General features: G+C 57.8%; 4 protein-coding genes across 4 annotated transcripts; 3 read left to right on the top strand and 1 right to left on the bottom strand.

Moving 5' to 3' along the window:
- Window positions 1–458: 458 nt before the first annotated feature.
- On the top strand, window positions 459–2,687 carry CkaCkLH20_12569 (uncharacterized protein; the record flags this gene model as incomplete). The annotated part of the gene is made up of 3 exons (XM_038895282.1): window positions 459–666; window positions 747–2,467; window positions 2,517–2,687. The coding sequence occupies 3 exons, from the start codon at window positions 459–461 to the stop codon at window positions 2,685–2,687; spliced, it is 2,100 nt and encodes a 699-aa protein (XP_038739421.1).
- Window positions 2,688–3,954: 1,267 nt separating this feature from the next.
- Window positions 3,955–6,336, top strand: CkaCkLH20_12568 (fungal specific transcription factor; the record flags this gene model as incomplete). The annotated part of the gene is made up of 4 exons (XM_038895281.1): window positions 3,955–5,026; window positions 5,081–5,504; window positions 5,571–5,862; window positions 5,944–6,336. 4 exons carry the CDS (start codon window positions 3,955–3,957, stop codon window positions 6,334–6,336), a joined length of 2,181 nt encoding a protein of 726 aa, XP_038739420.1.
- Window positions 6,337–7,280: 944 nt separating this feature from the next.
- Window positions 7,281–8,825, top strand: CkaCkLH20_12567 (uncharacterized protein; the record flags this gene model as incomplete). Its single annotated transcript, XM_038895280.1, has 1 exon — window positions 7,281–8,825. One exon carries the CDS (start codon window positions 7,281–7,283, stop codon window positions 8,823–8,825), a length of 1,545 nt encoding a protein of 514 aa, XP_038739419.1.
- A 2,807-nt stretch (window positions 8,826–11,632) lies between these two features.
- On the bottom strand, window positions 11,633–13,126 carry CkaCkLH20_12566 (CFEM domain-containing protein; the record flags this gene model as incomplete). Its single annotated transcript, XM_038895279.1, has 3 exons — window positions 11,633–12,768; window positions 12,830–12,965; window positions 13,025–13,126. The coding sequence occupies 3 exons, from the start codon at window positions 13,124–13,126 to the stop codon at window positions 11,633–11,635; spliced, it is 1,374 nt and encodes a 457-aa protein (XP_038739418.1).
- Window positions 13,127–14,130: the final 1,004 nt, after the last annotated feature.

Here is a 14,130-nt window from a genome sequence, read left to right as displayed (position 1 = left end):
CTGAGCGTTATCGAGTGTTTCCACGCTTCCCATTGGCTGCAAGCTCCGTTTTATGGGTCTGTGCTCCTCTTTCACAAGCCGGAGGTCCAGCAGCCAGCTCCAACAGCGCCCAAGTCCACTATCTGGCCAGGGCAGCAGAGCTGGCAGTCCCTTACCGCAGCAAGGAGTGACGACAGCCGCTTTCCATCCACCCAGCCAACCTACCAACCAAAGCCAAAAGCTGTCCTCAAGCAATTGGAAGGCTCACGTCACGGCTCACGGCTCAGCTTTTTGCGACCGCCGACAACGCCCCCTCGTTGATCGACCGTAAGGGCATCGACACTTCCCACTTCTTAATCCATTCGCTCACTCTTTACTCCCTTGTTTTGTCTTCCATTGCTTGGCTTTGCTTTACTTTGCCCTTCTTCTCCTCCCACTCTTCGACTCCCGAGTCTGCTATCGCCGTCGCCCTCGACATCATGGCGCCCACTCTCCCCTATCGCGACATCAACGTCAAGGTCGCTCCCGACTCCTACGTCTTCACTTCGCCGTCCTCTCCCGATGCTCCCGCCCTCGTCATCGACCGTCCCACCGGTGACCTGCGCCTTGGCGATGCCGGCCTGGGCAAGAGAGTCTCCCGCGTTTCGAGCATCGCTGGTATTCTCGGCATCATCCAGCTTAGACTCGGTAAGCCTCCTCAGACTCGGACCCAGAGCTCGTTCCGCACCAAACCAAGACCCAATGCCCTAACTACCTCTCTCCAACAGACAAATATGTCATTGTAATCACAAAGGCCCAGCCCATGGGCCGCCTCAAGGGCCACATGGTCTACAAGGTCGTCACCACCGAGATCCTGCCCATGCGCGAGCGCCAGATCCGCGACCCCGACGAGGATACCTTCATCGGCCTGCTCGACACCTTCATGAAGAACGGCCCCATGTACTTCTCCTACTCCATCGACCTCACCAACTCCTTCCAGCGCCAGGCCTCCGCCGACACCTCCCTACCCCTGTGGCAGCGCGCCGACGACCGCTTCTTCTTCAACCGCTTCATCCAGTCCGACCTCATCGACTTCCGCACCAGAGGCGCCAGAGGCCATGCTGGCTCCCAGCCTGGTGCCGACCCCTTTATTCTCCCCGTCATCTTCGGCATGCTCGAGATCAAGCCCACCACCTTCAAGGGCACCCCTGTGACCGTCACCCTCATCTCCCGCAGATCGAGACACCGCGGCGGCACCCGATACTTCACCCGAGGCGTAGACGACGAGGGCCACGCCGCCAACTACAACGAGACCGAGCAGATCACCATCTTCAACGACTCGGGCAGTGGCATGGGAGGCTTCGCCGGCAGCACCGACATGCAGAGCGGCAAGTACGGCGCCAACGGCAAGGAGACCCAGATCATGGCATACGTCCAGACCCGCGGGAGTGTTCCCACCTACTGGGCCGAGATCAACAGCCTGCGCTACGTCCCCAAGCTGCAAGTCCGCGGCATCGACAGCGCCCTGCCGGCGGCGCAGGCGCACTTCGAGGAGCAGATCCGCCTCTACGGCGACAACTACCTCATCAACCTCGTGAACCAGAAGGGCCGCGAGCAGCGCGTCAAGACCTCGTACGAGCAGATGGTCGAGAAGCTCATCTCCACCCCCAAGGAGCGGACGGAGGGCGACAGCCACACCAACGAAAAGTTCACCACCATCCAGCCCGAGAAGCGCGCCGTCGAGTTCGACCGCTTGCACTACATCTACTTCGACTACCACCACGAGACCAAGGGCATGAAGATGCACCGCGCGTACGCCCTCATCGAGAAGCTCAAGGAAGCCCTCGATGCCCAAGGCTACTTCCGCGCCGTGGACATGCCCGGCACCAACGACGGCCGTCTCGAGCCTCGCAGCTACCAGACCAGCGTCATGCGCACCAACTGCATGGACTGCCTCGACCGCACAAACGTGGTCCAGTCCATGTTCGCCCGCCACATGCTCGATCGCATCTTCGAGGAGATGGGCCTCATGAGCCGTGGCTCATCCTTCCGTGACGAGGACCCGGCTTTCGAGCACATGTTCCGCAACCTCTGGGCCGACAACGCCGATGTCGTTTCCAACTCGTACTCCGGCACCGGCGCCATGAAGACGGACGTCACCCGCACAGGTGTTCGCACCAAGATGGGCGCTCTCCAAGACGCCCGCATTGGTGTTACCCGCTACTTCAAGAACAACTTCCTGGACGGTCCCCGTCAGGACTCGTTCGACCTGTTCCTCGGCACGTACCTGCCGGGCACCGCCAACATCGGCAGCTCTCTCATCTTCGCCGACCGCCGGCCCCTTCTCATCCAATCCGTTCCCTACATCCTCGCCTTCAGTCTCTTCCTCATCTTCGTCGGCCTCTTCACCAAGACCGAGGCCGTCGTCACGATGCGCATCTTCGTCTTCTTCTGGCTGGCCGTGGCTGCCTGGTGTGGCAACTTCATCTTCGGCCACGGCATGCTCTACGTAAGTAAACGGATCTATCGTCACAAGACAACTCACTCACACTGCTTAGGTAAACTGGCCGAAGCTGAACCCCAGGCCGTGGGCCTTTGAGGGCTACAACGAGCACATGTCCAAGGCTCGCAAGGACTCGGTGCTGGGTTCTTTTGTCGCCCGTCACGAGCGCGGCCTCAGCACGGCACGATACATGAATGCTGAGGAGGGCAAGAAGAGGATTGAATAATCATTCCTTTCCGTCGATTTTCTTCTCTGGCTTCAAGCGTGAGGGACGCGCTGTTGGTATCTTCTTTACTATGTTGTGCTGGACAAGGATCCGCACGAGAATACACCCACCAGGCTATCATGGGAAGCAAGGCCTGATATCCCCTTTATTGTCATAGGTTCAATGCTGTTCACATCAGCAAGTTATACAGGGACCCTAAAGGCATAGACTAGATGTCTTTGTAAGAGAATATGCCCTGCTAGAGCTAAATAATACACACTACCTTCTTGTTCTACCGAGGCCATCTGATCCACGGGATGATCTCGGGCAAACCAGCCGGGACTCGGTCTGACCCTTGATATCCTCAGCGCGAGTACGAAGGCGGTGGTCATCACCATCCCGAGTCCCGATAACAGCTGCACACCCAGGTACTCCCCCGTAGCCTCGAGCATCGCACCCGCAGCAGGCGGCCCGGCCAACGAGGCGAATGCGTTTGTTGTAGATACCATCCCGAGCCAGGTCCCGTGCGCGTTCGAATGTGGCGCGGGAACAGACACCACCGTCGGCCGTCAGGGAGGTTATCGGATGGGTTGGTGTTTTTGGTTGAGACTGTGAGATTTTGTTCTTTTCTCTTGAGGTTGCGTTTGGGCTAGATGAGAGGTCTTGAGATGGGAGTGCCTAAAGGCATTGCTGGTGAACATGGTGAGGGTGGTATTTTGAGTGCTGCTTAACTAAACTCATACAGTCCAGAAACTTGAGATGATTACTCCACCTTCACGGTAGTAAATAAGAGATAAACACCTATTGAATGCAGCATTTTCGCACTATTAAAGCCGTCTTCAAATTATTACCATCCCAAACAGTCAACCTCATCATCGACAACCCCGCGTCCCCATGTCCGGAGTCGATGAGACGGCAACTCAAAAGACTGCAATCCATTTCCATCATCAGTTTTTCAAAATGATCCAATCATCTCACCCGGACGTCTCAACATCATGGCCGAGCCCCGCCGGGCCTGAATGGCGTCAATATACGGAAATGGTAACAATCCTCGGGAAGCTTTCGGCCCCGGGTATCCGGCCGAGACCCATCACTTCCCGAGGGGAAATATGGACCTCCCGAGGCCGAACTTCCAAAAGTTCGGTTAGTACCTCGGGTAGTCGCTCCCATCATCCCCCATCGTCCAGAACATCGGCCAGACTCTGATTTCATATTTTCACTACATCTGCAGTCTCGGGCATGTCATGTTTGAATTGCTAGACTCAAAGTAATCGGACTGAGAGTGACGATGGAGTCCCGGGCCACCCCGCTGCGCTACCGCAAGAACGGCCGCCTCCAGGCCTGCGACCCCTGCCGCCGGCGCAAAGTCGTCTGCGACCACGCCCGTCCGGTCTGCGGGAGCTGCAGGCGGCGGAGGAAGACGGAGACGTGCGAGTACACCATGAGCTCGCCCGCACAAATGCAGGCGCAGGCTGCTCCGCCCGAACTCGGCCCCGGACCGTCGTCTACCTCGGGCTCGGAGGCGGGAGCGGAGCAGCCACTTACAGGCTCAACGGCCGTCGAACACGTCCCGGAGAGGACAACGGCTGGGACTACCGGCCGAGATGTCTCGGGCGGTGAGCGTACTGGCGCCGGGGGCGAGGTCTCGTTGTCCGGCCACCTCGGGTTCAACTCCTTTGGGGATATTTACAAGGAAGTCGGCGCGAGACTATCCGACCACGACACCGGAGCGAGCAAGACGCCGAGGACGGACGGTGCGACGGCGGGGAGTACGGCGACTTCGGCGACATCCTCCATCACCGAGCCCCCGCCCTCGACCACGACGCTGGAAACATGCCTCTTCGTCCTGAGAAGCATACCCACCGAAGACAAGGGCCGCGCGCTGTTCGCCGCCCACTTCGATCCCCACGACGCCTTCGTCCGTCCCGTGGCCGAACGCGCTCTGCGTTCGCTGTACGAGACGTTCGGGGACTACCTCGGGACCGTCCGGGACGATGCGCGGTTGGCGGATCTGGTCCGCGTGTTGTGCGATAACACGGCGAGGCCGTTTGCGGAGCACGAGGCCGATCCCGAGGCGTGGATGGGCCAGTTTATGGGGAGGAATGTACGGTGGGAGACGCTGGGGATTTTGTTCATTTATTGGGAGTTGAGTGCGAGGAATGAGCACCTCGTTCGTCCCGAGACGAGACCGCCGCCGAGTGGAGGACGGGTGGCCGCTCACCGGCAGCGGGATGTGTTCAGGAGGTGCATTAATGATTGCCAGGCTCTGGCGAGACGGGCTACTGAGGTGGGGAATTCGTTGCTGCTTTACGTTTACTGGAAGCGAACCATCATCGCGTCCATCGTCTCCGGAGACACGAGTATGTATCTTCCCCCTTTCCGCCCGCCCCTCGGCGTCTGACTATTATTCGCAGGCCTCTCGTGCTGGATGTACAACGGCGAAGCCGTCTCCCTCATGACCTTCCTCGGCCTCAACGTCGAGCCTTCCAAGGCCACCACCTACAAACCCACCCTGGCCTCCGAGATCCGGCGCCGCCTGCTCTACAAGATCTTCGTCATCGACAAGGTCGTCGCCTCCATCACGGGCCGCCCGCCCCTGCTCAGCCGACGCTACATGCAGACCCCGCCGCCGCTGGACCTCCGGGACGACTACCTGCTCGCGGACGAGGCGGCGCTGGCGCGCGCGGTTGCTTCGCTGGACGCGAACGGGTATAACACGGACGGGGCGGCGTACTCGATCACGTTCTGGCGGGCGCGGGTGCAGCTCATGATTATCAGGGACGAGATCTTTGAGATTTCGCTGGGGACGGTGGGGGGTGTGTCGACGGGGACGCTTTAGTGAGTTTTTTTGTATGATGCTTGAGGTGTGAGTGAGGATGGGTTGCTGACGAGGGAGTGATGCAGTGACCTCAAGAATAGGGAGTTGCGAGCCGCGGCTGATATGCCTGCCGTGCTGCAGTTCAGGGAGTCGGATGTGAGGGACCCGGATATCGGTGCCGAGATGCTGTATCCGAGGATGATTATGCGGTTGGAGCACCTGCAGAACCTGTTCTTTATTGAGAGGTTGCTGCGCCGGCATGGTTGTGCCAACGAGAAGGATTTGTTGGCTGTTAGCTACGAGTTGACCTCGACGACGATGATATTCTGGACGAACATGGATGGTCTTGCGATGGTGTACGAAGACTTTAAGTGGCTGGTAAGCCCTCCATCCCCAATATCAGAGACACCCATCTTCCTACTCTTCACATCTTGCAAAATGAAGCTGACGGACACCCAGGTAATGGCCTACGCGGCCCCAGGCGGCGGCATCCTCTGCCTCGAACTCCTCAAACCCTCCGTCCCGCCCTCGGAAGCACCCCCCGACAGCACCGGCGAGCGGATCACGCGGTCGCGGATCGTGCAGCTGCTGAGCCTGCTGGTCGGGTTCCTGGGGTGGGTGAGTCCGAAGGAGGCGAACGGGAACATCTGCGAGAACTGCAAGGTCATCGTGCAGCGGGTGCTGGACCAGGCGCTGAACGCGGCGGCGGGGAGTGGTGGTGGTGGTGGTGAGGTGCCGGGGGCGGATTTCATGGAGTGGGATTTCTCGGCGCATTTGGATTTCAATTTTGATTTGTTGGATACGTTTGAGTGGACGAGGCCGGAGTTCTCGTGGGGTGATGGGAATGGGTAGGGAGGCAGCTTACACCAAGGGATATATACCACACGAGGACCTGGCATGTTAGGGTTGAGAAGCGAGCGTTGAGAAGCTCGACGTTCGTCTACGTTGACTATGAGACTAGTTGTGTCCAAGTTCCGTATGCAATCATCATACGAAGTTTGAGGCTACCCGATGCTCCAACACGATGCCGTAGTTTTGGCCGGCTTGCAGAAGAAAACATGGATCCATAAATGGTTTGGAAGTCATACACCCCTCCACAGTTATTATTCCTAGTTGAATACTTCAGGGGTAACACTGGATACTAAGGAGAACACTAGAGCTAATAGTAGTAAGGATAGGACTAGAGATAGCGAGAAGTAGTTGCAAGGGAAAAATAACTGTGGAGGACTGTACAACTTACATCAACATCATGGGTCATAGTCAAGGCCTGTGTTACAATTGATCCGAAGGTGACTGCCGAGGTTTGATTCTCCCCTTGGCGTTGTCCTAGATGGAAGTTGAAACAAACACGTCGCCTCCTTGTGTTACCTGATCGGTGCAGGGTCGATTGCGAATGAAAAGGCACCAGGCCGAAGTCGCAAGTCTCACTGGACTGTTGGACCTTGGAACTTTGGACGAAGTCGGTTTGCTTCTGCCTGGGCACCGAATCCTGCGGATGACTCAACGTTGTGACTCAAGGCGCAGGGCCGAGGCGAAGGTGACGCATTATGCCGCCAACGGAAGTCAACAAACATCCAACGCCCCCGACCAACATCAAGGCGGAAAGCAATGAGGGGAAACGTTGGTAGGAGAAAAGCTTCATCCTGCAGACACGGTTGTCACACAGCAGGCAGCAATATGCCGCCTTCTATTGGTTCGCCCGATGGAATCCCAACCGTTCATATCAAATGGTGTAAATACCGCTAAAAACCCCGTGAAATGAGCTCGAAGATCCAATGCATCCGCATCACAACATCATGGACCCATCAACCACCCACGGCGCGGTCGACCCCGCATCCCCGGCCCCCACCCCGGCGCGGGACCCGGAGACCCTACCCTCGGAGCTCTTCTCCAAGATCCTCGGAAACCTAGACCTCGCCTCCGCCAAGGAACTCCGTCTGTCCTCCAAATCCCTCGCGGAGAAGTGCCTCGGTCCGGAATTCACATCCCACTTCGCCCACCAGAAGACGGACCTCAGCGCCTCCAGCCTCGAGGGCCTCGCGGCGCTGGCATCGCACAAGGTCCTCGCGCCGGCCGTGTCCCACCTGACTGTCCTCTCGACGACCTTTGACCTCCAGGGCCTGACCAAGCAGGTCTCTACCAAACGTCGCACCGTGACCACGACCAATGGGCCCATTTTCTCTTCCACCGAGGAGCGCCTCACAGAGGAGGAGCTGAAGCGGGCCGAGGACGAGCTGGCGTGGTGTCGGGCGCAGATCGAGGAGCGCGAGAAGCAGACCGACGAGTCCGTCATTGACTCGCTCGCCTCTAGCCTCAAAGCGTTCGAAAAGCTCGACACCCTCGACATCGAAGGCGCCGTATCGACAGACATGGGCTCGGGCTCGGCTCCACCACACACCATCCGCGACTGGCAGTCCCTCTGGGTCCGCAACACGAAGGTATTCCGCCTCGTCATGCTCGCCATAGCAAGAAGCGGCGTCCCCGTCAAGACCCTCACCGTCTTCCGCAGCACGAACCGCTGCAGCGTCCCGGCCGGCGACGTCACGGCCCTCCTGCCGCAGCTGGACGCCGAGCCGAACGCGGCCGTCGCGCTCGGCGCCGTCGAGAACTTCGCCATCAGCGTGTCCACCCCGGTCCAGCTCGACGCCGCCAAGATCGACGCCAAGGTCGCCACCCTCGAGGGCATCGACCAGGTCTGGCACCGCGCCTTCGGCTCGAACACGGGCCAGTTCAGCGCCGCCGACCCGGAGGCGTCGGCGGACGAGAACTTCCCCGGCGTCGCGGGGCTGCTGGGGCGCATGCCCAACCTGGAGGCCTTCGACGTGCACCTGTACAGCACCCTCACCAACGGCTTGTCCGAGGCGTGGTGGAAGATGTTCGCGCGCATCGCCGACGAGGTCGAGCTGCCGCGCCTGGAGCAGGTGATGATCCGCGGGCTGCCGGCGCGGGAGGACGAGCTCCTCACGTTCCTGCGGAAACACCACGGGATCAACGAGCTGATGATCAACGAGATGAGTCTGGAGTCCGGTCGGTGGCAACCCGTGTTCGACTACTTCGCCAAGGCCACGGCGCTCACGAAGCTGCACCTGGCGAACCTATTCGACGGGGGCTACGTCGTGAGCCTCGAGCTCGCCGAGGGGCGGGACATCGGGAGGGACCCGGACCCCCGGGACTACTTCCCATGCACCGGCGGTCCTTCGAAGGTTTTCAAGAGAAGTTTTGAGGAGGAAACCATCCGAGCTGGACTCGTGTTTAAGGACGAGCCTATGGGTAGACCTCTTGGCTCGCCGCAGCTGATGTGGTGGAGGAACAAGAGGAAGGCGGATTTCGGACCTCCCTGAGTCTGGATTACTTGGGTGAAGTACGACCACTGTCGACCGGGTCCAGGCGATGATGCACTTACTTTTTGGGATTCAGTTTTGGACCAGAAAAGTCTTTTCTGATGGGACTCAGAACGGTCAACATGGACTGGTTTGTTATTACGTGTTTGCTCCGTCCATTTGCCGTACCTTGAATTTCACTACGAAATGCGCATCCTCCTCAATCCTTCTTGAATGTGATTTGCTCCGCCGTCTTCCCACGACAAGAGCAAGCCATACAAACTACAGAGAATTGAACCAAAAGGTGAGAAATCCAGCTCTTAAAACCGACGACTGCTCTCAAAAGGAGGGTCGCCCCTGGCCAGCACCGACAAGGTGCCAACACCTTGCGAGACGAGACCGGAGATTGCGGGGGTCATAGGTGACTTTACATCCACCTTCTTTAACAGCAACTGGTCGGTTAGCTCAGTTGGTTAGAGCGTGGTACTAATATGTCATCAGACATGTCTGGTAATGCCAAGGCCGGGAGTTCAAGCCTCCCACTGATCATCCCTTTTGCCATTTGAGTTTCTTGTTTCCTGTTTTGCTCTAATGTTACTTCTGATTCTGTTTTTGCAACTCTGGAGTTGATTTTTGTTTGTTGGTGTGCATTTTGGGGCGGTCCACTTCATGAGGACGGAACCGTACTAACGAACACATGGCCTTGGCCCCAACGGATGCTTCACTACATGTACAAGCCCCGAACCTCCGCACTGAGTATCGTCCTGTGAACTGGGTATTTTACACTCGAGATGAACTGTACGCGTAGACAAACGATGACATTCTGCTTCTGGTGAGTCATTATCGGCTTTGCGCAAGGGAACTTTTCATCGCGATGCGAGACGACACTGCCCACGCTCAGACCTCTCAGCGGTGGTGAACAGTGAGTGTCAATCGTGTCGAATGAGCGGAATGAGTTGACGATTTAGTTTCCGGGGAAAGCATTGTATCTAACGCCCGTGTAACGCAGAGATTATGACAATTTTATATCAGAAAACGATGCATTCACATCAGAGTTATGATGAAGTGCCCAACCTCACTGGAAGGACGTGAAATGTGCATCCATAGATGTATCAGTGGCTAGCGTTGTATCAACTTACAAGTGATGTACGCACGTCTCGGCAATTATCGATGCATTCCCTTACCGTCCTCGTCTTTACTCAAACTGATAGATATGACACTCAATGACATATACACGAATGGCAGCTGTCAGAGAAATCTTTCATTATTCAATGTTGACGCAATGTTCAGTCCAGGGTGTCTAAGACTGAGCACCATCATTCTCAGCAGATTCTACCAACGCATATTCCGACTTGAAGCACGCAAGTCATTTCCATACACGTACTCTCAATACCGATCATAGGGCGTTTCCATTGGTGTCGGCAGTTTCCTCGCTCTCACTCACTTTCCTACGGCTCTTGTTGAGAATGGCCGCGCGGTGAGCTCCGAAGGATCTTGGAGAACCCCCTGCTGACATGAATGCGACCGTGCAATTGTTGTTGGATATGCACTGCTCTACCCCTGTGTTTCTAGCACGACACTAACTGCCTTACTGACACTTCTTCACTGCCACCCTCGTTTCTAACATTCAATGCCATCTACTCCGATACCATGGTCCCTCTCCTCCAAGAATCTGTTCCTGCGATCCCGCCGCCGCAAGATCAACGTCGACTTCTTCATCACCAATCACCCCCGGCCCTCAGCAGGAGCACCGAGGCCCGGAGCGGCGAAGCGCGACCTTCTGAACAACTCTCGATCTCCGGAGCGTCTCGGTCGGGGGACGGCACGATCGTCTGAAGTCACCCTACCTGGACCTTGACGCCGATCGGCCGAGACAGCTGTCTACCCACCCTTTCCGACCGTCTCTGGACGGGGTCTCATATCGGTAGGGTTGACATTGACAGCGTCCTACGTCGGCAAACTGTTGGGTGCGACCCTCCGACACACGTCAATGCAGATCCGGGCACAACTTCCTGTGGCTCCCGTCACGACGTGACCTTCTCGATTAGTCCCCGACCAATGTCCGCCGGATCGATCGTCAAAGAACAGAATTCTCCGGTCGAGCAGCCAAACCCGGTTGCCTCTGGGGCTACACGATAGCAGGGTCCTTCTCCTGTCTGCCCGAATGGCTTCGCAGTCGTCCTAGAACAAGACGGTGAACCGACGCTATTAGTTGATTTCCAAGACAAGACAGCCAGCTAGACGGCCCGCGGCGTCCAGAAAGAGTTTAACCGCCTGGATGGATATCGCAGGCAACGTTATCTCCTCTTTCAGCCCGAGCGGGGATCACAACTCGGAAGGGAAGTTGGATGTGCGCCGCTCGGGTCTGATACCACGTCGACGAGATCCACCAAGATTGTTTCAACGACTCCTGTTCCTTCTCGCGCCATCAACAGAAGACTTCGTTCTGGGTCTCGCCGAACCAAGTCCTGCTAAGCCTCTACGGAACCCGCCTTTGCCTCTCTCAGTGTTATTCCCGATGCAGACCTGCATGGAGCGTTGCTGACGCCGGCATTATCGATCACACGACGACGTAGGTCAAGGGGTCCGAGCGGACTACGCCGAGAAGAGCCTCGGAGCTGAGAACGACTCCATCGCTGCTCGTATCAACCAGACAGACGTGACGGTGAGAACATTCGATGTGAGTCGATTAAAGAGTCAATTACCATTTTGGGGTACCGTAGTCCCTCACGCTATGATGGTATCAATTACAAAGTTTCATACATGTCGTCGCAACGGAAGACGCCAAAACCCCCCCCCAATCCCGCTGATTAAACAAAAGAAAAATCTCAAAACGGCGACCCGCTCCTCCCGGTCTTGGAACTCGAGGCCTCCATCTCCCGCATGTGTACCAGGCTGGTCTCGTCGTGGTAGTCGACGGCGTACTCCTTGGTGTACATGATGCCGTTCGGGCTGCCGTTGGTGAGGCCGGACTCGCGGTCGACCGTCTTGATCTTGGCCTCGTTGCCGAAGGTGCGGGCGCGGCTGCGGCCGTGGCCGGTGTGGTTGCCGCTCGACTGGATGTAGTACTTGGCGGCGGCCGAGGTGCCGCGGCGCGTGGTGCCGAGCAGCTTGGGGAAGAAGCCGACGAGGATGATGCGGACCGAGGGCATGCAGGCGCAGATGATGCCCGTGTTGATCTCGACCGTCGACCAGGTCGCCACCTCGAACTGGTCCCACGTCGGGTTCTGCGACTTGGCGAAGGCGACGAGGGACTGCAGGCGCAGGATGCTCACGACGGTGACGAAGGTGCCGACGAAGAACATCATGGCGACGCCGATCTTCTTCTTCCAGTGCAGGTTCAGCCCCCTGATCTGGGACAGGGGCAGGATGAGCATCCAGAAGTCGAGGACGATGGAGATGCCCGCGTTGGCCCAGGCGATGGCGTTGATGTCGAGGCACGTCCCGGGGTGCTCGTTGTCCCACTTTGTCCAGTAGAAGCTGATCGGGGTGCACTGGAAGACGGCGACGAAGATGAAGGTGACGCCGAAGACGGCGTTGAACGTCACCGTGGCCCAGATGAGGTTCCTGACGAGCTTGTTGTGCGAGAAGATGCGCATGTAGAAGAACAGGAGCGACATCTTCAGCAGCGTCACCTGGGCGAAGTACATCGGCTCCATGACGAAGAACCAGTAGCCAAAGTCGGTGATCCTGTCAAAGGGGACCGTCCAGATGTCCTTTCCGAGGCCGTTTGCTGCGAAGCCGTGGGTGTTGATGACGGTACCCGGGATTCCGGAGCCCAGAGTGGCGAGGATGAACCAGTCGTCGGCGCCGAGTACGCCCGCGCTCGCGAAGATCTTGTGAACCAAGCGGATCACGACGAAGACGCCGGAGAGGGTTCCCATTGTGATAGAGATAATATTGTACTGGGTGGTGCGGTCCCGCGGGGTCACGCCGCACGTCGTCTGGGTGATGTTCTTGGTCGCTGCGAGTTCAAGGTCAGCCGAAGGGTTTGTCTTGGCTCTGCCCGAGAGTTTACTACTGACTGAGGGCGTTGCGCAGCGTGCAGTTCTGCAATACACAAACTTCAACTTCGGCCTGCAAAGGAGCGTTGGTGCAGATGCATGTCTGGTTGGTGGGCGCGCACGGCGAGTTCAAGACGGCTGTCAAGAGACATGCTTGCTGTTTCCTCGGGTAAGTATTCGGACACAGAATAATAGTAGGAGGACGGTAGAACGTACCGCGCAGGACGGCAGCGATGCCACGGCCGCGGAGGCATCGCCCTGGGCCGCGACGCCGGACAGTACCGCGGCCAGGGACAGGAATATCGTGAAGAACCTCATGGCGGGGTATCGTGTCGAGGAAGTAAACCTCCCTCTCAGGGCTGGGGTGGAAATCGGTCGTCTTGCGCGCGTGCTAGATATCTATCCCGTCGACCATGGCGTATCGTCTTGACTCGGTTCGTCTTGTCGTGATGGAGGCGTCGAGGAGGTTTTCCTTCAACAACAAGACGAGAAGAAGGGGGGACGGGAGGGATTAAGGTTGTCGTTGAAACGCCCTTCGGGCTGAGTCTTAGTCAACAAGAGGCCACTTGCGACTTGGGATGAGTGGTTCTCTAGCGAATATGCCAACACGGAGATGATGCTGGATGCAGCCAGGGAAGCAGTATGCATATTGGTCCACTTGGTTCGACGCCACAGAGACCAGTGAGTCGGTAGCGTAACTCTTCCAGTCAACCCGCACAGTGGCAGCCGTTGCATATCACGTCGTATGACGGCCGTGTCTGGCTAAGACGCGGCCCCTATTTCTCTCTTACGCAGTATATGCCGACACAGTATGTGAACGTGAGTCTGGTACGCTAGACCGGTGGCGGTGGTGGTCGAGCTGTGTGTGTGGTTGCGGTTCCCGTAAACGAAGAGGTCGACCGGCATGGCCAGACGACGGAGACGGACCCCGGTCCCCAGCTCCGGCCGTGGCGACAGGGCACCCAGGGCGTCGACCACATGTGGCAGGCGAGGTTCTGCTCCATGAGGAGTGAGACTGTGATACACTGACATGCAGGAGGCTCCCCGTCAACGTGGGAATAGCAGCGGACCGAGACCGTGACTGGTCTGTCGTCCGTCCATGGTCGGGTAAGGGACCAAGAAGTTCGTTCCAGGGCCCCCTTCGAGGGAAGTTCAGGGTTCCTCTCGAGATTGATTAAACATGGAGGGGGGGACGAGCCCACCATCTGTGCCACACATCCACACCGAGCACGCATATCTTCAGGAAGAAGAGGAAGAAGAAGAAACCCCAGGAGGGAGGGAGGTCCAGCCACGGCGGACGACCAAGGCAGGCCGGGCAGGGT

This window comes from Colletotrichum karsti (genome assembly GCF_011947395.1).
Source record: "Colletotrichum karsti strain CkLH20 chromosome Unknown Scaffold61, whole genome shotgun sequence".
NCBI lineage: Eukaryota > Fungi > Ascomycota > Sordariomycetes > Glomerellales > Glomerellaceae > Colletotrichum > Colletotrichum karsti.
The sequence above is the reverse complement of the archived record's forward strand: the minus strand, read 5'-3'. Positions and strand labels throughout refer to the sequence as shown.